The sequence below is a fragment of the Nicotiana sylvestris genome, chromosome 7, assembly GCF_000393655.2.
Source record: "Nicotiana sylvestris chromosome 7, ASM39365v2, whole genome shotgun sequence".
Taxonomy (NCBI): Eukaryota; Viridiplantae; Streptophyta; class Magnoliopsida; order Solanales; family Solanaceae; genus Nicotiana; species Nicotiana sylvestris.
The window spans coordinates 101,181,198-101,206,188 of record NC_091063.1 but is presented as its reverse complement, the minus strand read 5'-3'; the positions used below and the strand labels follow the sequence as shown (position 1 = coordinate 101,206,188).

General features: G+C 39.6%; 2 protein-coding genes and 1 long non-coding RNA gene across 3 annotated transcripts; all 3 read right to left on the bottom strand.

Moving 5' to 3' along the window:
• Positions 1 to 163: 163 nt before the first annotated feature.
• On the bottom strand, positions 164 to 1,081 carry LOC138872471 (uncharacterized). The gene is made up of 2 exons (XM_070150536.1): positions 704 to 1,081; positions 164 to 630 (listed from the first exon to the last, which is right to left on the bottom strand). Exons 1-2 carry the CDS (start codon positions 969 to 971, stop codon positions 485 to 487), a joined length of 414 nt encoding a protein of 137 aa, XP_070006637.1. The 5' UTR covers positions 972 to 1,081; the 3' UTR covers positions 164 to 484.
• LOC104214583 (leucine--tRNA ligase, cytoplasmic-like) lies at positions 1,059 to 5,915 on the bottom strand. The gene is made up of 2 exons (XM_070150535.1): positions 5,725 to 5,915; positions 1,059 to 4,612 (listed from the first exon to the last, which is right to left on the bottom strand). Exon 2 carries the CDS (start codon positions 4,579 to 4,581, stop codon positions 1,339 to 1,341), a length of 3,243 nt encoding a protein of 1,080 aa, XP_070006636.1. The 5' UTR covers positions 4,582 to 4,612; positions 5,725 to 5,915; the 3' UTR covers positions 1,059 to 1,338.
• A 6,910-nt stretch (positions 5,916 to 12,825) lies between these two features.
• Positions 12,826 to 13,549, bottom strand: LOC138872572 (uncharacterized). The gene is made up of 3 exons (XR_011400998.1): positions 13,445 to 13,549; positions 13,250 to 13,366; positions 12,826 to 13,171 (listed from the first exon to the last, which is right to left on the bottom strand). It is a non-coding gene; the product is annotated as an uncharacterized lncRNA (long non-coding RNA).
• Positions 13,550 to 24,991: the final 11,442 nt, after the last annotated feature.

Genomic DNA, 24,991 nt, shown 5'->3' with positions numbered 1-24,991 from the left:
TTATAACCACTCTTATTTTGTACAATAATGAAAAGTTAAATCTTCTAAATTTTCAACTTCTAGCTCCAGAGAAAATCGTCTGTTTCCCAACCCTTTCAAAGATGTCTTTCTGGATGTAATTAATGAAAATATTAAAATTAAAATAAATCCAGCCACAAAAATTTATTTGAATAGTCACTTCAATTAATTGAGCCCTTGGTGGTTGAGCCTTGCAAAATTAAAATCAGAAATACGTCGCGTAACATTCATTATCATTAGATATACTATGAAAAATTAACCTATACAGCATGAATAAATATCATATATTTACTGGTGATGCTGGTGTGAATTGGTTTCATTCACATTCTTTCTAGACATTGGTTTTCTTCGAATGATCTCTAACATGGCTAGAATAGGCTGGTCTCTAGCTTCTTGAGTCTAATGGTTAAAAATTTCACACATATCACTTTGGCAAAGTAGAAAATGCTCCACTGATTTGATGAAATTATTTACAACCATCTATGAGCTTCTGCATTTCTTTCTTGACTAGCTCCATGAATTTCTCGAAATCTGCAGTTGTACACGATCTAGCTGCAGCCCACATCCAAGTTTGAAATAGGCATACATATGCGTAACACAGAATTTGTGATCCTGCAAAGCAAATTACTATTATAATAGTAGTTATAGGAAATATAAATAGAAGTTTATGTTAAAAAAAATGTACCTTTTTCTCTATCAGCCATGAAAGTCCATCCTTTTGACATCAGTCGTTCAATAAATGGCTGTGGCTCATCAATGTTCTCCATATCTGGGTTGAGTTGATTTGTTAAAGCTTCTTCTAGAGGTTCGCTTGAGTCGGTAAGCTTATCACCATCTGCAGAGTATTCAAAGTCATTTTCTTCATCGCTTTCAGGCAAATATGTTCTATCTGAGTCACTATCCTCCCCTGCTTTATCCTCCTCAACATTATCTTCAACTGGTTCTTCTATCATTTAAGTAACTACATCTGAAATTGTCTAAAACTGTGAAGTAAAATACAACAATACTTGGAAAAATATGCAGAGCAGCAAGAGACACAATTGAGCGATAAGCAGAAAAATTTTATAAGCAAATACAGCTAGGAAAGATGTCTTCGGTTCATATAAAATGTCAAATTGTTACTCAACGAGTTCTAATGTTGAATAAAGTTGCAGTAGCTCTATATTCATGATTGCGGCAAATAAAACGCTAGTTTTGACTGAAAATTCAGTAGAAAATAATTGCATGTATGCAGAATTCTGGGACAAAAAGACCTAGAAAGAGAAAATTATAACATCATTTAGGTTTCAAATCATCACTTGTGCTGCAAAATTCTTGTACTCAGAGAAAGATCGCAGTTGGATCCCCTGGTGATGGAGGATTCTGCCTCACAACAGCAGCATGAGGCCCAGCTCTCTCCAGAGCATCATCCGTCGTAGATAATATATCCAATCTCTCAAGACCAAGTTGTCTCTTGATCAAGTCTGAGTTCTTCTCAAGGACTTCAATCTCGCCAAAAGGAAGCCTCACGTCCAACGCTTGAACCCCAACAGCCACAACTTCATCTTTCTTGAACCTCAAGAAGGGCATACAGAGTTTCTGTATTTGCTTGAAATTGCCTTGTTGCCCAAAATCGCTCTTCTGCAATTCAGAGAGTATTTCTTTGTCAGGTGCAAAGGTGCCGGTTGAAGCATCAAATTTCCTCTGCAGAATCTCCAGACATTCCCTTTTCCATCCACGGTACTGCTCATCCACATATATAAGGCCCATAGTAGGTTTGTTTTGGCTACTCACATTTACATTTCCTTTCTTTGAACCAGAAACCTGCTTCTGCAGGAGCTTCCTCATTGAGACAATAGTGTCTTGCAAATACTTGTTAGCCTTTTTAAGGGTAAGATCTGGCAATTCAGCCTCTGGCCACCCAGCTTTTATGCCACAGCTATCCTTCTTCAAAAGCTCTCTCCAAGCATATTCAGCATAGTGTGGGCATATCGGAGCAATAAGTCGTGTTTGAACATCCATAAATCGCCATAGCAAATTCCGGTTCATGCCTCCTGAACCACACGAAAGCCTGTACTCATCTCTAGCAGCCTGAAGATCATAAAATCCAGTTTTCAGAGCTTCCCGGAACATATATTCACTATAGTTTTTCTCTGTTGTCCTGACTGCAAAATTTATTTCATTAGCAAATACGCAGTCTGCATATGTGGATGGTGGCCCGCTTCTTAAAGATGACTCTGCAGCAAGAACCTCCTCCATCCATGCTATTTCTTTCGTAAGACGTAAGATGGCGGCATTAGCTGTTTCAAAGACAAAGTTAGCATCGTCCATCCCATCACCTGCATCTGCAAGAGCAAATCGTGTGGCATCAGCTGAAAATTCTTCAATTGCCTGCCGCAGTGTCCGGAAATTTCCAGTAGACTTGGACATCTTCTCGGAGTTAAGCATTATATGCCCATTGCATCGGAAACCACGTGGCCAATGGTGCTTAGGGAAAATGGCAGTGTGGTTATAGATGCAAAAGGTAAGATGATTCTGAATAAGATCCTTGCCAGAAACTCTGAGATCGAATGGATACCAGTAGTCAAATTCCTGCTTCATCTCCTTGAGGAGTGAAGAAGATAAAGAAGAATTTTCAGGATAAGGCCCATTACAGAACAAGAATTCCCAGACCTCATCTGTCAGCTGCTCTGGTTTCACTGAAGAATGATCGGTACCATACATGTCCCCTTTCTGCAAGAGATGTGCCACAGTGTAATACGCCATGTAAATAATGGAATCGGATAAGGACTCAACTAGGAAATCCTCATCCCAGGGAATATGAGTTCCAAGGCCAAAATTGCGAGAACATGCCCACTGATTAAGCCAGCTGAGAGTGTGCTCAAAGCCATGCCGTGTCTCATCAGAGTAGAGATTCATACTGGCTAAACAGTCCTCTGCAGCCTTCCTCCATTCCGATTCTCCATAAGTGAGATACCACTGATCAGTCAAAGCCACAACACACTCATCCCCGGATCTCGACATGACCTTCTTCTCAGGTTCACTATATACTACAGCTTGATTCATCTCCAAGAGCTTGCTCCTGATCAGACCTTTCGCTTCTTGGACTCTCATGCCAGCAAATTCTCCAACAATCATGGTTCCCTCATAAAACCCGCCCTTGTATATTGTTTTTTTGGCCTCATCAAGCTTATCTCTCTCATTCTGGCTCTTAATCTTTTTCTCAATGCATATTCTCTCAGCCGACTTGTCTCCAAAATCGGGATGGTTGATAATCGGAACTATCTCAAACGGCAAGACCCACTCATCCTTCAGACCAAATTTGGCCCTGAAAGCTGGCTTTGACTTCAAATCATGGAGGGCCATATAATCATCTGGGGAATCACTGGGAACACTAGTTACAACTCCAGTACCCTTGTCAGTAAGAACAGATAACATGGGCAGAGTGTATATTATCTCATTAAATGCCAAGGGAGACCTCAAGGGCAAACCTATAAGATCTTGACCAGACAATTCAACCAAACAAGTCGGCTTCTCAGGGATACGAGACAACCTTTGATAGGCTAGATTAAGTGCTGCCCTATAAGTCACCACAAAAACCTCAGTATCATTAATCTCAAAAGCCCCGTATTTTCCATCTGGCAATACCCAAGCATTTGTTTGCCCATACATGGTCTCTGGTCTCAATGTAGCTGCCGCAAGGTACACCTTTTTTCCCTCCAGAACACTCATCTTTGGTGGAAAAGGTGGGACAACTTCCATCTTGATAAGAGTATACTCCTGAGGAATAACTCCTTCACCAGAAGCACGGTCATGATCAGCACATGGCTGACCATCTAGGGGTGAATATACGGTGTACCTAAGATCTTTAACGATCTTTCCCAAGGTTTTCAGTTTCCTCATTTGCCACCGGACAAATGAATCAAAGTATGGATTCATATCAGTTGTAATAAAAGTTCTCCGCCAATCGCAGCCCAATCCAAACTCCTTTAGATCCTCCACAGCCAGTGGTGGAAAGTAGGTTAGCCAGTAATATGGATCCGTAAATCTAGCAATCTCCTCGTCAGATAGACCATAGCTCTGCATTATCTGCCACTGGTACTTATCACCTCCAGCCTTTGCTACGGCCTTCGATTTTTTCCCTTTGAATTTTCCACCTGGTGCGGGCTGGTTTCCTTCAGTCTCAACCTTCACATCTGTTTCAATACTCTCCTCTTCCTTCACTACAGGAAACACAGGAGGGTTCCCAAACTTCGCAATTTCCCTCGAAAGCTTATCTGAAGATGCCTTTATTGGCATCCCAGTGCAGTGAAAGGCAAAAGGTAATAACACAGTAGCGCCTCTCAATCTGTGATATGCTGCAGCAAACTCAAGTTTTGACAATGAAAATGCATGGCCCAAATGTAGATATCCATTCATGTAAGGAAAAGGGAAATTCCCATAGAACTTTTCACCCACTTTAGGAGGTGAATCTTTAGGATCAGCTCTGAAAACATCATCTTCTGCCCACCACTTATGGACCTGTGTTTCTATTTCCCGCAATCTGTTCCTTCGGGCAAAACTTCGGCCGCCTTCTTCTGCCATTACTTCTCTATCACCAGCAACCCCGCAGAATCTGCATAATCAGCAAAATGGAAATGAAGAAACACTTTTTCTTTTTTCTTTTTTTTTGCTGGGTGATTAGAAAAGAAGAAACTTTCCAAGCCACTTCACATAAGCTGCACTGGAACATCACTCAAACTATGTATATTTTAATTTCAAAAAAAAAGGAGAATAGCAATACTGGTCCCTCAGTTATTTGTAAATTCTGATTTTGGTCCTTGTGAAATATGACTAAACGTTTTTAAAAAAAGTGGTGACGGACCAGCTTGCACGCACCTCAACTAATTCCACCGTGTACATGCTATCTCTAACCAGCAAAGTTACACCAACCAGCAAAGTTACAGGGCACCTCTGTCCACCATGTTTTAGACAGATAGGAAGAAATAAGATAGTGTTTTTGCCTCCACTAGGATTTGAACCTGAGACCTCATGGTTCTCCACTCACTTCATTGACCATTAGGCTGCACTATAGGGTTGCAATATGACTCAACACATTTAACCTTCAATTAATTAAAATGTCTTTTTGCTCCCTTTCATTAGGAAATATGTCACATTTAGACTATTTTTAGAACCATATTAGCGTCAAATATGGCAGTACAAGTTTAACATAACACATGGGTAATTAAGTGATGGAAATGTTAATAGTTATGGTCAATTTCTAAATATTCACAAGATGGATCAAAGGATCATATTTCAATTAATTGAAAGTTAAATGTGCTTATTCAGAAATCAAAAGGACCAAAAATCAGAAGTGCTATTAACCAAAAAAAAAAAAAAAAAAACTACTCAAATTATTAGGATAACGAAACAGATGAAATTCAACTGCGCCATTGTTTCAGAAGCTCGCTCTGTTCTTCAAAGGCAAACTACTCAAATTATTAGGATAACGAAATACTTATTTTAAAAACACCAAGATAAACAACAAACAATAAAAGTAACTTAACAATGAACCCACTCAAGACTGAGGCTTTATGATTTTTCTTTTTAGTAGAGGATTTAAGGGTATTAGGAAATTGAAAGAAAAGCAAAGTGATCCATCTGAATTTAGAGAACTATTCCTAACAAATGTAGTTCAGGAATTGAGAAAAATACAGAAAAAAGAGACAAATAGGGAAAAGAGTTTACCTTGATTTGCTTAAATTGAATGGGAAGACAACATATGACGAAAATTGCTTGGGCTGAAGCAGATATCGTCTCAGCGCCACAGTGAAGAATGAGAAGCGAACTAGAATGGAAACTAGGGTTTTTGCTCGAGCAAACTGTTTCCTTTTGTCTTACCACTAAATTTTCTAAGTGGTCCGTACAAAAGCTGGACTAAGCAATTTCACCCCACGAGATTGTCTATTTTATCTCACTTCTCATTTCTTATATAAATGTTCCAAATAAATCCTAACTTACCGACCTCTAACAATTAATTATAGACTTACAAAAACTATCTAAACACATATAAAAATTGAAAATCCAAATAAATAAGGTTTTATTATCTCCAAAAAATCACATACAAAGATCTTCTTCCATATTTTTAAAGTGATCAGCAACATTAGATGCAAGACGGAAAGAATTTTCATGGACGAGGTAGCAAATAAGGTGATGAAGGACCTTTTTCAATGGGTATGGTTGAAATTCATTGAAAACATATCGATAAGTCAATATACAAAATTTGAGGCAAATTGGAGTGATTTGGAGTATTTTGGACTGATTTGGTATCAAAATTCGTAATTAAAATTAAGTTGAAAACAATTCTTTTGCGACACATGTATCACATACATGGGTATTCATGTGATACATATTTGATACATAGTGATACACATATTATTACTTTTCATGTTCATCTTCTATTTCGAATTGTTAATTCAAATCACCTCAAAACTCCACCAAATCATCCCAAAACTAAGATTCAAACTCCTTAAGATGTACCTAATCTACTGTAATAACACTCACTCAAAAGAAAATTAAAATTTAATCTTTTTTGGCTATAAAATAGCTAATTGGCTAGTATTGGTAAAATTTTATGAATTGATCAACTTTTGTAATAAGCTACTTATAAATGAACATTGCTGATAGTTTTTCAAATCTTTTTAGGTCTCATTTGTTTGCGCTTGATAGGGTTATGAGTTTGAGTGATCCTGAATTCAGCCCATTAAGGGCATTTGTTTTTTTAGTTTTTACACGTTTGAATATGTCTGATTGGGTCTGCATCGGTCAGACCTTGAACCTAGTCTTAATAGTATCCAAACCATTTAAAACACGTTTTTATTTCCCAAAACTTCACGCTTCATTTTTTCACGCCTCTCTTTCCTTTTCTCTCTCTCTATCTCTCTCCAACTAGTCGGCTACCCAAATCCTTTTCCCCTGAAAAATTTGAACTCGTAAGATTTTAAAACTTTCAAAAGCATTTCGTCTATTAATTGTCAGATTCATTATATTTTTGGTAACTGCTTGTTTTTTATAAAGAACTCTGTAAATTTTGTTATCCAAATCTTTATTGATTCATTAAAGTGCAAAGGAACTTCATAAGTGACAATATATTATGAATTAGGTGGTGTATCAGAATCGCAAGATCCTATATGCATGTTAGGCTCTCTTTGATAAACAATATTTAATTGCTGGAATATACGTATTCCATGTATATGAACATTCTCAAGAATTGAAATTTGGTTGGAATAATCATGTGTATATGAATTTTGTAATCTAATATCACAACAGTTATCTTGTTGTCGTTATCTTGTTGTCGTGTCTGATTTTCTTTGTAAATATCGCGAATTCTTGATTTATATAGAGTTTAAAGTGAGATATTACAAATATATAAAAAAAAAATCAGTTAACTTGAAGCTTACACCATTCCCTCTTCTTCATACTCTTTAATCCTCTTTTTTCATATAAAAATATTGGGAGAAAAAAAAAAGTGCGGCATTCCCAGATATGGAACTTATTTTTCTTTACAATCACGGTAAGCAAGTCTTTTCATCAGCATTTTGATAAGAACATGAATCAAAAGCCTATGGTCTTTAGCCTATCCTTTTAGGACTAGAACCCATGAGCAACAAAAATGGAACTATTCTGCTAATATCCAATAGCCTAACTGAATATTTGTCACGATCCAAAAATCGATCCGATCGTGATGGCGCCTATCGTGAAACTAGGCCAACCGATGCAACTCCCGAATCAACTATTTTCCAATAAAAGTTGTTTTTATACCATTTATAAATCAATAATCTCATAATGAAATTTAAAAAAAAAAGAAAAATGCGGAATAATGACACAAGCCCGACATCAGGGTGTCACTAGTCATGAGCATCTACCAAGGTCTGAATACAACAAGAGTCTAAAAATGCACTAAATACAGTAATGAAACTGAGGGGGGAGGAAAGCAGTGCTGCGAACGTTGTGCAGCCACCTTGCTAACTCCGATGACTCCGCCTCTGAGTAATCAACACTCGTTACTGGATTTCGAAATACCTGAATCTGCACATAAGGTGTAGGGAGTAATGTGAGTACTCCAACCTAGTAAGTAATAAGAGTAAATAAAGATTGAGCAATAAGAAAACGCGTCAACCACGTCTTAGCACCATAGTGATTACAACCTGTTTCCAAATCAGAATACCCCTCAAATCACTTCATTAAACTCCCACTTCAGTAAAATCCATTAAAAATCATCTTTTTAACCTTTTCAATATAGGTTTAATGAAATATATATATATATATATATATATATATATATATTGCAAGTGAAAATCATAATCGGCCCCTCACGCGAAACATAGTTCGTATACAGCCTTTCGGCAAAACAGAAATTCATACCCATTTCATAACTTAAAATTTCAGTTCAAATGAAAGTTGTTTAAAGCATTTGTTCAACATTTTCAATAGGGCTCGGTCTAAAGATGAGTGAAAGCAATAATTAAATCAACATATTCAATAGAAACTCACTTTAAGGAAGAGTGAAAAACACTAAGCTCATGACCAGGCCCCTCAGGCAAACATCACTCATGTACATGTATATAGATAGCCCCTCGGGCAAGCCTCTCAGTCACTCGTTACTCAACTCTTATGAATCAGCGCTCACACTCAGCACTCACACTCAATAGGTACCATATAGTAACCGCTGCGGCGTACAGCTCGATCCATATATTGCTGCGACGTGCAGCCCGATCTATATATATAGTCGACTGCGCTCATTGGGGATATGCAGACTCCGGATGGGCTCCTATAGCCCAAGTGCTATATAGCTGTGGCATGCAGCCCGATCCATATATATATATATTGTTGTGGCGTGCAGCGCGATCCATAAATGTATAATCCTTACAACCAGGCCCTCAATCTCTCAGTCATTAACCTCACGATCACTCGGACCATCAGTAAAACAGGGAACTCAGCCCAAACAGTTTTCACATTTTAAGAAGTAAAGTGATAAAACCAGATTTAAACAATAAACAGGTAAAACATGACTGAGGAAATGTTTTCGAAACAATAGAGTGAGGAAAAATAGTGAAAGTGCCTCTAAGGGTCTCAACAGGTCGGCACAAGGCCCCAAACATGGCATACAACCCAAAATATAATATCAATATCTAAAATATGGAATATCATAAGATTTCAAATCAAATACGCAACTTATCAGTCGTACGGGACGGACCAAGTCACAATTCTCAACGGTGCACGACTCCACGCTCGTCATCTAGCGTGTGCGTCACCTCAAAGTAGTACAATGATGTGAAATCTGGGGTTTCAAACCCTCAGGATAGTATTTACAATCATTACTTACCTCGATCCGGTCCAAACTCTAGCCTGCGATGTCTTTGTCCTTACGAATCAACTTCTGGATGCTCCAAATCTAGCCACAATCAGTACATAACTATTAAAATATGCTAAGGGAACAAAGCCCACTCGAAAATATCTAATTTACATAAAAAATCTCGAAATTGCACAAACCCGGCTCCCGGCCCATGTCTTGGAATCCGAAAAAAGTCACATCAATAGAATTATCATTCTCTCACGAGTCTATACATACCAAGAACATCAAAATCGGATCTCAATTGCCCCTTCAAATTCCTAATTTACACTCTCAAATCCAAGCCCTAATTCCCCAATTTTTAGGCTTTAATTTCCACATTTTTTTCATGATTAAACAAGTAAGAATCAACATTGGATCAAGTATTGAGTTAAAAAATCTTACCTCCAGGTGTTATCCCTTGAATCCCTTTTCAAGTCCTCTCAAAAAGCTCCAAAATCGCCCAAAAATGGTGAAAGTTAGCCCCAAAATTGCGGACAATGGCTATTTAAACGTTCTGCCCAGGCATCCAAAACCTTCTTCGCGAACGCGGTCAACGCCTCGCGTTTGCGAAGCACAAAATAACTTTGACCCAAAATTACTCTTCGTGATCGCGACCAGCCACTCGCGAACGCGATGGCTCCTCAGCTTGACCCTTCGTGATCGGGTTACCTCTCTCGCGAACGCGATGAATAAAACACCTCAAGCCCAACTGGCTAATTTCCTCTACACGAACGCAGAGCTTCACCCGCGAACGCGATGCCCAAACAATTAGCCCTTTGCGAACGCGGAGCCTTCTTCGCGAACGGAAGGCTAAAATTCCAGCCTTTACCAGCTAACCCTTCGCGAACGCGAAGGCCATTTCTCCGCAACACTGATCAGCAATTTTCTGCAATTTCAAACAACATGCAATGGTCCAATTGACCACCCGAAACTCACCCGAGACCCTCGGGACCTCAACCAAACATACCAACATATCCCATAACATCATTCAAACTTGTTCCAACCTTCGGAATGCTCAAAGCAACATCAAAATATCAAAATCACATCGGATTCAAGCCTAAGAATTCCAAGAACTTCCAAATCACACTTTTGATCAAAAACTCATCCAAACCACGTCCGAATGACCTGAAATTCTGCACACATGTCACAAATGACACAACGGAGCTGCTGCAACTTCCGGAATTCCATTCCGACCCTATATCAAAATCTCACCTATCAACTCGAAAATGCCAAAATCTCAATTTCGCCAATTCAAGCCTAAACCTTCCACGGACTTCCAAAATGCATTTCGGTCACGCTCTTGAGTCCCAAATCACCTAACAGAGCTAACCAAATTATAAAAATTTCGATCCGAGATCATATACTAACAAGTCAAATCTTGGTCAATCCTTTCAAATTTCAAGCTTCAAACTGAGAATCGAGATTCAGCCCATTATGGGCATTTATTTTTTTATTTTTTACACGTCTAAATATGTCTAAATAGGTCTGAATTGGTGAGACCTTAAACCTAGTCTTAATAGTGTCCAAACCCTTTAAAACACGCTTTTATTTCCCAAAACTTCACGCTTAATTTTTTCATGCCTCTCTTTTCTTTTCTCTGTTATATCCCATACTTTAATATTAGTAATTGAAGAAAATCGAGATTTAAATTAAGAATAAATAATAATAGCACTTTTTATGGAACAACATATGTTACATTTCGTTTCTAATATTTCTTTGTTAGGAAATTTTTAGAATTAAACTAATGGCTATGGAATGTTCTTCAAATGTAAATTTTAGTTAATTAGAGCCAAATAACAATGATGATATTAGTAATAATAAGAATAATAATCAAGACTATAAACGATCAGGCCTTTTATCACTCGCTCTAGCTTATATTTGATTGCCACTTTTAAGTAGTTAAAGCAATGCAGCCGTGACGAGGATACTCTAGGATTTCTAGGAATTACAGGCTCCAGAATTTAAGTAGATAAACAAAGAAATTCACAGGACAATAAAGACCCCGTAAGTTTAACAACATTGACACCGTTATATATATTAGATATGATATTTTGAGTGAAATATTTTTGTAAAAAGTTTGAAAAAAATATATATGATTTTATATAGTTATTAATATTACTACTTTCGAATATGTTGTAAATTATACATATATATAACATGAGGAAGTTTATGAGATTTTTTTTATTGTAAAGATAAAAATTATTTTCTCACAAGAAAAGAAGGTTATCTTTTACCATATTAAAAATTAAGCGTACGAAAATTTTACTCTTTATATGAGAGTAGGAAAATTAGAAGTTGAGAAAATATATGAATCTTTACATGAATGTTTTAATGAAATAATAGTGTATATATTTTTTATATGATACCACATGACCATGATAGTAGGGTATATATAAAGTGTATTAAAAGTGAATAATATATCAAGTAATTTGAAATAATTCTTAATTATACGGGTAATTAATTAATTATCGGATAACGGGTCATTACTTAGTTAATTAATAGTTAAGAGATAAGATAAAATACCCTACCCGCATGTGACAGCCCCCTTTTAATTTAAAAATGACTCATTAGTCATTTTTCTACAACAAAAAGCTAGAGCCTTTTTGGTATGTAAGCAATGTAAGGCACATGCTTTCATAGTTTTCCTAGTTCATCTCGGACTCAAAATCTTAACTATTATAAGATTATGGTTTTACTATAAAAGTGCACACAAATACATTAATCAACCACTATACATTTTTCTACTTCAAAATCAATCCCTTTCCAGAATACAATTCAAGAAACAACAAAATTCCTTTCCAAAACCAGTACTCACTCAAAGAAATATGGCAGTTGAGATTGCAGGAACAACAACACCAAGGCAATGGTCTAATTTTTCAAAAAAATTGGGTTCAAAATCCACTACTTACATGCTTGGACAACAAAAAAAGTGCTCGCTCCGACCCTTATTCCGTCCATGTTGAGAAGTCCATTACATTGTCTGCATTTCCATTTGAGATATTCCAAAATAGAAATATCTGTTAATATAAGTTGTTTATTTAGGTTTCTACACCTTTTATTGGATATACTAAGAAATAGTTTAACCTGAGGAAATTGTGGAAACAGTTAAATGAAGGTGTAACGCTCACAGTAATGCCTCCTCAAAGAAGTGGAAGTTCGAACTTAGAGAATATCATACGGATTTTTTCTTACTTCAGGTATGTTAAGGCTATCCATTCTTTCCTTTTGGCATGATCCATACGATGCAAACGAAACGAGCAAATGTACAACTTCCATAAATGACTCTATTCATAGAAACGCTAGAGATACTTATATTATTGATTCCATATTATTATATCATTTGGTCATGAGTCTCAGAAAAATACGTAAGTTGAAAAAAGTTTATTTCATGATATTATTCAAAGGCATAATGGTCTTATGACATTCCGAAAGATTTTATTAACGTACTTCTCATGCATTGCATTCGTTTACATGTGCATTTACCCATGACTCAGACGGCGTTATATACGTGTATATATGTATATAAATGTATATGGGATATGGGAAAATGTTACGGCGTTATATACACACCACTACCTGATCAGCTTGTATACGATGATGATGTTGCCCATAATGGCTGAAATATGACTCAGAAGGCATTATATATGCGTATATATGTAAATGGGATATGGAAAAAGGTTACGACGTTATATACGCACCACCACCTGATCAGCTGGTATACGTTGATGATTTTGCCCACAGTGATCCAGATGATATGATGGGATGTCCTCAAAGGCTTAATGATGTTATGAGCACATGTACCTATGCACAACATGGCATTCATACGCATATGCATGAAACTATAATTATTAAATGATATATAGAATTATCCAGTCTTACAGGTTGAGTCATGTACTCCATGTTCTTTCATGTCCTTTATATACTGATTTACATGCCTTACATACTCAGTACATTATTCGTACTGACATCCTTTTGTTGGGGACGCTGCATTCATGCCTGCAGGTATAGATAATCAGTTGATGAGCCTCATAGTAGACGAGATTGGCATTCAACGAATGATCGGTAAAACTTCACCTCATTCGGAGTGCAGTCGAGTCTATGCGTCATCGTGTCAGAGTTTTGCTATAGACTTATGGATAGGCCGGTACCCTGTTCCATTTGATGTCAGTTAATCTTAGAGGCTTTGTAGACAGACGTTCAGTTTGTACAGTAGGTCAGAGGCCTTGACGGCCCATGTGTATTCATGTTTTAAGAAAAATGGTTGAGTGGTACAATGTTTTTTTTCCACTTACAATTGTATATTATGACTTGTAGCCATGGTTGCCCATGATAGTTATAAAAGGAATGAATGAGTTACAAAGTGGTTCGCTCGAGCCGCTACGACACCGGGTGCCAGCCACGCCTCCCCAGGTTCGGGGCGTGACAAAGTGGTATCAGAGCGGATCGTGTCCTAGAGAAGTCAAAAAAGTCGTGCCTAGTAGAGTCTCACTTATGGGTGTGTTGCGCGCCACATTTATAATTGAGAGGCTATAGGGCATTTAGGAAATGTTACCCTTCTTTTGTTTCCAGATCGTGCCATAGAGTTGAGTCGTAACAAATCAGTATGAAGCTTTCGTCAAATATTGTATGCACCAGAGGTGTAGGTATCGAGCTTTAAGGCGTAATAGTCACTTATGTTGAAGAAATGTTATGAAAGCGACAAAAGATACGATGCAAGATTGAAAGGTAAATAAGGTAAAGGTGAAGAGGATATAAGATACTCAAGTGCAAAGGGTGTGAATTGTCCAGACTTCAAACAGAGGTTGAGTTTTAGTTTAAGTTTACAGAGGGGACTTTAGCAAAAATTTTGTTAGTTTCTAAGAGTCAACATTCGAGGATGAATGTTTCTAAAGGGGGGAAGGATGTTACATTCCATACTTTAATATTAGTAATTGAAGAAAATCGAGATTTAAATTAAGAATAGATAATAATAGCACTTTTTATAGAACAATGTATGGTACATTTGGTTTCTAATATTTCTTTGTAGGAAATTTTTAGAATTAAACTAATGGCTGTCACACCTTCTTTTTTCTACCCCGAAAGGGGTATAGGGGAGTTTTTTTCAAATTAAAGTGATAATAACCAAAACATGATTATTTATTTAAGATTCAGAGTCGCCTCTTGGGATAATTTATAGTATCCCAAGTCACCGGTTTAAAATCCTGAATCGAGAAAGTTGACTCTTATTTATGGTCTGCGAACACAGAAATCTAGGTAAGGAATTATGTTAACCCGGGAGAAAGTGTTAGGCATTCCCGGATTCCGTGGTTTTAGCACGGTCGCTCAACTATTATTATTGACCTAATTATCTGATTTTAAAACATCTTTGAAACCTATGTGCATTTTTATCTCTTTTAAACCGCTTTTAATAATCCATGATTGTCATACAGCTAATTATTTGATACACAATTGCGAATCATATCACGGGAACCGTACCCATGATCTAAAACATATTTATTTTATTAACAAAATTAAATTATGACCGGGTCACATAGATGTACCCCGGATTTAGGAATTACGTATCGTAACCATACCACGAAAACCGTAACCATGACCACGATAATTTATTTACGCACCTAAAACAAACTATGTTTGTTTATAAGTTAATTAATCTATTAATTTACAAGAGACAAAATACTTATTAATTTCCCTGGGCTTAATCATCCCATAGCCAAAATATTCAGTAGCCAGACTTACCGCTTGAAAGGTTAGGCTAACTTCTGCCGAAACCCAAATGAACTTAAAAGCTACACTCTCAAAAGATGCCATATGACCCCTTAACAAATGAATCAGCTCCTAATTAACAATTGGCCAACATGAATATTTTTTCCTTCTTAATATAACATTCACAACGTGCTAGAAATTAACAACTTATGCAATAACCAACAAAGCTCAACAATACGATGGAACAAAAATTTGTAGGAGAATTATTCTAATCTCACAAATCACATAAAGACAAAATCATATATCCATGAACTTGGTATTCAAATAAAAGTATATCGGAAGAGAAGAACCTCAATGACGGCTGCCGAGAAGAATACTTGAACAAGAATCGAAGACCGTTGATCCAGACCTCGGAACGGCAACCTCGACATCAATGAAAATTCCTATCCGTTTTCCCCCTTTTACTGTATCTCTACTAGTTGAAAAGGCAATTAAGCATAGGAAAATAGCGACCTTTAACCCAGTTTTGCCATCCATGCCCTTGAAACTTCTATAAGCTCAATCGGAAGCTCCGCATAGAACAAATTGTATTATTTTCTTTTTCTATCTTATGATCACCGACGACGGCGATGATTTGCAAGGTCCACCGACGATAAATGCAGAATGGTCCAAGCTTGTAGGCAGGCAAAAAAAGGTGAATTGGGTTTGACTATAATTGCAATTATTTATCTTCAATGTGAATTTTTCTGCGGCTTCTATTTAGAGGTTGCCTTCGGAATTTTTGAAAAGGGCAGAAGCTGCCGTTTTTGCTTTCTTCTTTTGGAATTAGGAATTCAAAGTCTGCTCCTTTTTTGTTCTTTCAAATGAGAGTCAAATATCCCTTTTCAAAGGGCTGTTGGTCTTTGAAGAAAGAGGAGTGGTTCGGCTATTGCTAAGGAGAAGATGTCAAGCTCCTCCCATTTTCTTCAGCCGTTTTTTTTTTAGTCTAGGTCCTCATTTAGGAATTAGGAATTCTTTTTTATACGATAGGAGTTAGGTTAGATCAAATAGGGAATATGTATGTACTTTGATCTAGGAAATTGGGTTGGACCATGTCTTTTTTTTGTTTAAATTTAGGCTAAGAAGACCAAATAATACAATGTATTTATAAAGTGTAAAAATCATTCTTAATTAAAATAAACTAATATAAAACTAAATACTAAAAGTGAAACTAATTTTTTTGTATTTTCAAATGTTATATACTATAATATAAATATATTAATTGTTACGACCCCGGTTCGCCCTCCGTGAACCATCGTGACGGCACCTAGCCTTTACGACTAGGTAAGCCTAAACTTGCGAAAGTAAAACAATTTAAAAACAGAAATAAGGCAATAATAGTGTAAAATGTGTCGCTCGATATACACCATATTTATATAGATCTCAAAACCAATATCTAAATCCAAGACCCGAAAATCCACGAATCACAATCTAAGATCAATACTACATAGCTCTAACTCCGGAATGTCTAATAAGAACAGGAAAGTACAGAAGGGCTAAATACTAAAAGCAGAAATAGAAAGAGACTTCTCGGTCTACGGACGCGGCAGATGTACCTCAAAATCTCTAGAGCAGTCGCCTCCCTTAAGGATAGTATGCCTGAGTAGCGGTACCTGGATCTGCACATGAAAAACATGCGCAGAAGAGGCGTGAGTACACCACAGCGGTATTTAGTAAGTGTCAAGCCTAACCTCGGTCGGGTAGTGACGAGGAAGGTCAAGACCCTACTGAGGTTAAATACAATATAAAGGTTAATAGTGTGGAGTAAAACAGTATAAATAAGTGCAATAGTAAGAAATAACATAGAATTGATAGAACAACAACAACTAGAACAGAGACAAAATAAACCACGGAAAGAAATACAGCTCAACACAGAGATAACAACCAGGGCACCTTCCAGAATACCGTCCTATAGTCCCAATTACAACTGTCCAGTGGATTTTTCGGGATACCGTCCCGTAGTCCATCATATATATGTCCGAAGGATCTCCCGGGATCTCGTCCCGTAGTCCAACTATCAATGTGCGGGGATCTACCGGAATCCCGATCTGTAGTCCCAAATGTAAATACCTAGTACTGGGGGAATCTACTGAGTGCATTCTCGTAGTTCCATATAACTGTGCAGGGGATCTACCGGGAATCTAACCTATAATCCCAAAGTAAATGTGCAGGGGGATCTACCGAGAATCTAACCCGTAGTCCCAAAGGAAACAGACAAGGGGGAGCTACCGGAATCCCACATCTGTAGTCTTAAAATAAATACACAGCAGCAGCAGGAAGATATACAGAAATGACAAAATTTCATATTAAGGAAATAAGTGATTCTAGCCTAGCATGCTGCACAGAATTCAAGTAAGGCAGGTTGAATCAAAAGCAATTAAATCACTTAGACATGCTTTCCTAAGCTAACAACAGACTTAATAGAGCAAGAAATAGAAACAGGAAAGGAAACATACTAGTAATTATTTAAAGAAAACCAGATTTCCAACAATCAGCACAAGTACGGACTCGTCACTTCACGTACAAGGCATTTCAATTACCAAATATACCAATCCTAAGGGGAAGGTCCCCCACACAAGGTTAGACAAGCCACTTACTTCGATGCCATGAACACAATTCACGACTCAACTATAGCTTTACCCCTTGATTCCACCACCAATTCGCCTGTATCTAGTCACAAGTTACTTAATTACATCAATAAACGCTAAATGAATCAACCCCAATGCATGAAAATTAGTTTTCCAAAGTTTTACCCAAAAAGTCAAAAATCGCCCCCAGGCCCACATTGTCAAAACTCGAGGTTCGAACCAAAATCTGATTACTCATTCCCCCACGAACCCAAATAAATGATTTGTTTTGAAATCGGACCTCAAATCGAGGTCCAAATCCCCAATTTTTGAAAAACCTAGGTTCTACCCAAAACACCCAATTTCCCCCATGAAAATCATTGATTTTGAGTTGAAATCATGTTAAAAGATGTTAATGATCAAAGAAAATTAGTTAAAAATGACTTACAATTGATTTGGAGAAGAAGAAGCCTTTGAAAAAGCGTCCTAGGTTGTTTATGTTTTGAGAGGATATGAAAAATGGGTTTAAAATCGGTTAAATATAAAAGTTGCAGGTCGCATGTATGGAAAATGCGAACAGGGGTTCGCAATGGCGAGCCCTGGCCTCTGCTAACTTGGGAATTGCAAAACAGGATTCAGAAATGCTGAACTTTCGCATTTGCGAAAATAGTGTCGCATTTGCGATACATAGGTTGCATTTGCGATCATTGGCCCATTGGAAAATCTTCGCATGTGCGATGAAAATCTCGCATTTGCGAGCCAATGCAGGTCTGGGCTGGTTTCGCATTTGCGAGCCAGGCTTCGCAAATCCGAAGCCTGCAGGCCTGGGCACACCAGCTAAAATTCTGCAATTTTTTCTAAGTTCAAAATACACCCCGTGACCTATCCAAAACTCACCCGAGCCCTCGTGGATTCAAACCAAATGTACACACAACCTCAAAAACATCCCACGGACTTATTTGTGTACTCATATCACCAAAATAACATCAGAAACATCAAATTAAACCTCAATATCAATGAAGTTTATCAAAACTTCTTAAACATCAAATTTTGCAATTAAGGTCCGAATCACGTCAGATAGATTCCGTTTCTTACCAAACTTCACAGAATTATCTTAAATCTTATATAAGACCTGTACCGGACGCCGAAACCAAAATACGGGCCCGATACCAACATGTTCTGATCAAAATTCATTTTCAAACTTTATAAACAATTTCAGAAAATAATTTTCTTCAAAAATTCATTTTTCGGGCTTGGGACCTTGGAATTTGATTCCGGGCACACGCCCAAGTCCCATATTTTCCTACGGATCCTTCGGGACCGTCAAATCACGGGTTCAGGTCCGTTTACCCAAAACATTGACTGAAGTCAAATAAATTCATTTTAAAGTCAAAATTTATCATTTTTCACAGATTTTCACATTTAGGCTTTCCGCCAAGTGCCCAAACTGTGCACGCAAATTAAGGTGATGCTAATATAGGTTTTTAAGACCTCGGAATGCAGAATTTCATTTTAAAACAAGTGATGACCTTTTGGGTCATCACATTCTCCACCTCTAAAACAACCGTTCGTCCTCGAATGGACAGAAGAAGGAAGTACCTGAGTCGGGGAAAAGATGGGGATAACAGCTCCGCATATCCTGCTCGGTCTCCCAGGTTGCCTCCTCGACCGGGTGACCCCGCCACTGAACCTTCACTAATGTAATGTTCTTTGACCTCAGCTTTCTAACCTGTCTGTCTAATATTGCCACTGGCTCCTCAATATAAGATAGATCCTTATCCAACTGGACTGAACCGAAATCCAACACGTGCAACGGATCGCCGTGATACCTCCGGAGCATCGAAACATGAAATACCGGATGAACTCCTGCCAAGCTAGGAGGTAAGGCAAGCTCATAAGCAACCTCCCCCAGATGCCTCAATATCTCAAAAGGTCCAATAAACCTCGGACTCAACTTCCCTTTCTTCTCGAATCTCATAACGCCCTTCATAAGCGAAACCCGAAGCAGAATCAGCTTTCCAACCATATAGGAAACATCACGAACCTTCCGGTCTGCGTAACTCTTCTGTCTGGACTGGGCTATACGGAGTCTATCTTGAATCACCTTAACCTTCTCTAAAGCATCATGTACTAAGTCTGTGCCCAATAGTCTAGCCTCACCCGGCTCAAACCAACCTACCAGAGATCTACAGCGCCTCCCATATAAAGCCTCATACGGTGCCATCTGAATGCTGGACTGATAGTTGTTGTTATAAGCAAACTCTGCCAATGGCAAGAATTGATCCCAAGACCCTCCAAACTCAATTACACATGCACAGAGCATATCCTCAAGAATCTGAATAGTGCGCTCGGACTGTCAGACCGTCTGAGGGTGAAATGTTGTACTCAACTCCACCTGAGTACCCAACTCATGCTGAATGGATCTCCAGAACCGTGATGTGAACTGGGTACCTCTATCTGAAATGATGGAAACCGGGATACCATGCAGACGAACAATCTCCCGAATATAGATCTCTGTCAGCCGCTCCGAGGAATAAGTAGTACAAACAGGAATAAAATGAGCGGACTTGGTCAGCCGATCCACAATTACCCAAATATCATTAAACTTTCTCAAAGTCTGTGCGAGCCCAACTACAAAGTCCATAGTGATCTGCTCCCACTTCCACTCCGGAATCTCTATCTGCTGAAGCAATCCACCCGGTCTCTGGTGCTCATACTTCACCTGCTGACAGTTGAGGCACCGAGCTACAAATCCAACTATTTCCTTCTTCATCCGCCTCCACTAATAGTGTTGTCTCAAATCCTGATACATCTTCGCGGCACCCGGATGGATGGAATACCGCGAACTATGGGCCTCCTCTAGAATGAACTCTCGAAGCCCATCAACATTGGGTACACAAATACGACCTTGCATCCTCAATACCCTATCATTACCAATAGTCACATCTCTGGCATCACCGTGCTGAACCTTATCCTTAAGGACAAGCAAATGAGGGTAATCATACTGCCGCTCCCTAATACGATCAAATAAGGAAGACCGAGAAACCACGCAAGCTAGAACCCGACTGGGCTCCGAAAGATCCAATCTCACAAACTGGCTGGCTAAGGCCTGAACATCCATCGCCATAGGCCTATTTGATGCTGGTAAATAAGCCAAACTCCCCAAACTCTCTGCCCGGTGACTCAAAGCATCGGCCACCATATTGGCCTTGCCCGGGTGATAAAAAATGGTGATGTCATAGTCCTTCAGCAACTCTAACCACCTCTTCTAGCGCAAATTTAGATCATTTTGCTTGAATAAGTGCTGCAAGCTCCGATGGTCAGTATAAATCTCACAGGGAACCCCGTATAAATAATGGCGCCAAATCTTCAGGGCGTGAACAATGGCAGCTAACACAAGGTCGTGAATAAGGTAGTTCTTCTCATGTATCTTCAACTGTCTGGACGTGTAGGAAATCACCCTACCATCCTGCATCAACACCGCTCCAAGGACAACCCTTGAGGTATCACAATAGACCGTATAAGACCCTGAACCTGTAGGCAGTATCAAAATTGGGGCTGTGGTCAAAGCTGTCTTGAGCTTCTGAAAGCTCACCTCACCACTCCTTCGTCCACTGAAACGGAGCACCCTTCTGGTTCAACCTGGTCATAGGGGCTGCAATCGATGAAAACCACTCCACAAAATGATGGTAGTAGCCAGCCAAAGTAGCCAGCCAAACCAAGGAAACTGCGGATCTCTGTAGTTGAGGATGGTCTGGGCCAACTCTGCATGGCCTCTATCTTCTTCGGATCCACCTGAATACCCTCACTCGATACCGCGTGGCCTAGGAATGCCACTGAATCCAACCAAAACTCACATTTTGAGAATTTAGCATATAACTTCTTCTCTCTCAAAGTCTGAAGCACAATCCTCATGTGCTGCTCATAATCTTCCCGACTCCGGGAATACACCAGAATATCATCAATAAAGACAATGACGAACGAGTCAAGATATGGACGGAACACACTGTGCATCAAATGCATAAAAGCTGCTAGGGCATTGGTCAGCCCAAATGACATGACAAGGAACTCGTAATGGCCATACCGAGTCCGGAAAGTAGTCTTCGGGATATCTGGCTCCCGAATCTTCAACTGATGGTAACCTGAGCACAAATCAATCTTAGAAAACACCCGTACGCCCTGAAGCTGGTCAAACAGGTCATCAATACGAGGCAAAGGATAACGGTTCTTCACTTTAACCTTGTTTAATTGGAGATAATCAATACACATATGCATAGAACCATTCTTTTTCTTCACAAACAAGATAGGAGCACCCCAAGGTGAAACACTGGGTCGAATAAAACCCTTATCAAGCAATTCCTGTAACTGATCCTTCAACTCCTTCAACACAGGAGGAGCCATACGATATGGAGGAATAAAAACGGGCTGAGTGCCCGGCAATAGATCAATGCCAAAATCAATATCTCTATCATGTGGCATGCCCGGAAGATCAGCTGGAAACACATCGAGAATATCCCGTACTACTAGAACTGAATCAACTGAAGGGGTATCACTACTGACATCTTTCACATAAGCTAAATACGCGTCACACCCCTTCTAAACCATACGCTGAGCTTTAAGAAAAGAAATAACTCTACTAGGAGTGTGATCTAAAGTACCCCTCCACTCAACATGCGGTACACCTAGCATAGCTGGCATCACGGTTTTAGCATGACAATCAAGAATAGCATAATGGGGAGACAACCAGTCCATGCCCAAGATAATATCAAAATCAATCATGTTGAGTAATAATAGATCAGCTCTGGTCTCAAAACCACTAAGAGCAACCAAACACGACCAATAAACGCGATCGACAACAAGAGAATCTCCCACATGAGTAGAAACATAAATAGGGGAACTCAAGGAATCCCGAGGTACACCCAAATGCGGAGCAAAATAAGAAGACACATAAGAGTAAGTAGAGCCTGGATCGAATAGAACCGATGCATCTCTGTGACAAACCAATATAATACCTGTGATGATAGAATCGGAGGCAACAACCTCGGTACGGGAAGGAAAGGCATAGTATCTGGCCTGGCCTCCCCATCTAGGGCGACCTCTACTTCCCGGACCTCCACCTCTAGCTGGCTGAGCAGGTGGGGTAGTAACTGGCACTGTAACCATAACCTGAGAACTTTGCGAGGCACGCTGTGGCTGAGAAGTCTGTGGAGGTGCACCCCTACCAAGTCTGCGGCAATCCCTCATCATATGGCATGTGTCACCATACTCAAACCAAGCTTTGGGAGAACGTGGTGGCTGTGACTAGCTAGGGCCAGGTCTGTTGGACTGACCTCTGAAAGCACCCCGCGCAGGAGGCGCGCTAGATACCGGTGGTGCATAATAAGGCTCATGAGGTCTAGGAAGAGCTGGAGCACTACTAGCTACTGGAAGAGCTGAATGAACATGGTGACTCATATAAACCCTACCATGACGACCTACAGCTGGGGTACGGGCACCAGAATAATGGCCCGACTCTCGAGACCTCTTGGCCTCTCTCTCCTCTCTCTCCCTAGCATGCATACCCTCGATCCTCCTAGCAATGCTCACCACCTGCTGATAAGAAATATTCATCTCCAATTCACAATCCATGCTAGATCTGATGCTGGGGATAAATCCCTCAATAAACCGGCGAACCCTCTCGCGGACAGTAACATCCAAGGCTGGTGCATGCCTAGCCAGACTGGTGTAACAGACTGCATATTCTGAAACAGTCATAGCACCCTGGCGCAAATGCTCAAACTCTGCGCGCTATGCGTCCTGAGGCTCTGAGGAACATACTCCCTCATGAACAGATCTAAAAACTGAGCCCAAGTCAGTAAAGCAGCCTCATCTGGACTGTCTAACTCATAGGTGCGCCACCACTCATAGGCGGCTCCTCGAAGCTGAAAGGTAGTGAAAGAAACCCCACTCGATCCTGAGATACCCATGGTACGGAGAATGCGGTAACACTCATCAAGAAATCCCAGAGTATCCTCCGATGCTAGACCACTAAATATAGGGGGATTGTACTTCTTGAACCTCTCAAGCCTCAACTGCTCAACCTCAGAAGCTGCTGCCCTGTCCTCGGGCTGAACTAGCACTACAGGAGGCACAGGAATAATCTTAGGGACCTGATCAACATGCACTCGCTGCTCAAGAGTGCGGGCGGCGGGAGTATGTGCTCCTCCCCCGGTCTGAGATGTGGCTACAACAAGGGGAAGCAACCCTGCCTAAGCCAAGGTGGTGTACATGCTCATGAATTGCGCCAAAGTCTCCTGAAGGGCTAGAGTAATAGTAGTAGTAGGTGTATCAGGTTCCTGGACTCCGGCTGGAACTGCGGGTGGTACCTCAGCTGCAGCTTGCGTAAGTGCTCTGGCTGCACCACGTGCGCGTCCCTGACCTCTACCCCGGCCCCAACCTCTGACGGCTGCAGTAGGGGGCGTAGGTTCCTGATCATCTCGAGTAGCTCGTGTCCTCACCATCTGTGAGAGAATAGAAGATAGAAGTTTAGAATTGTGATGTCAAAATATTGCACGATAAGGAAATCAAATGAAGTGGAAATTTTCCTAACAGTTACCTAGCCTCTCGTAGATAAGTACAGACGTCTCCATACCGATCAGCGAGACCTAATAAACCGCCTTGTGATACATAAATCCTATGAACCTAGAGCTCTGATACAACCATGTCACAACCCCGGTTCGCCCTCCGTGAACCATCATGATGGAACCTAGCCTCTACGACTAGGTAAGCTTAAACTTGTAGAAGATAACCAAACTTGCGGAAGTAAAACAATTTAAAAACAAAAATAAGGCAATAACAGTGTTAAATGTGCCGCTTGGCATACACCATATTTATATAGATCTCAAAACCAATATCTAAATCCAAGACCCGGAAATCCACGAATCACAAGATAAGATCAATACTACATAGCTCAAACTCCGGAATGTCTAATAAGAACAGGAAAGTACAGAAGGGCTAAATACTAAAAGCAGAAATAGAAAGAGACTTCTTGGTCTACGGACGCGGAAGATGTACCTCGAAGTCTCTAGAGCAGTCGCCTCCCTCAAGTATAGTAGGCCTGAGTAGCGGTACCTGGATCTGCACATGAAAAATATATGCAAAAGAGGCGTGAGTACACCACAGTGGTACTCAGTAAGTGCCAAGCCTAACCTCGATCGGGTAGTGACGAGGAAGGTCAGGGCCCTACTGAGATTAAATACAATATAAGGGTTAACAGTGTGGAATAAAATTATATAAATAAGTGCAACAGTAATAAATAACATAGAATTGACAG

Bases quoted from the DNA above. Each gene is read 5' to 3' on its own strand.
- LOC138872471 (XM_070150536.1), bottom strand. From the start codon at position 971: ATGATAGAAGAACCAGTTGAAGATAATGTTGAGGAGGATAAAGCAGGG. The intron at 631-703 runs GTACATTTTTTT...TTTGCTTTGCAG, and splicing joins CATGGCTGATAGAGAAAAAG to GATCACAAATTCTGTGTTAC.
- LOC104214583 (XM_070150535.1), bottom strand. From the start codon at position 4,581: ATGGCAGAAGAAGGCGGCCGAAGTTTTGCCCGAAGGAACAGATTGCGG.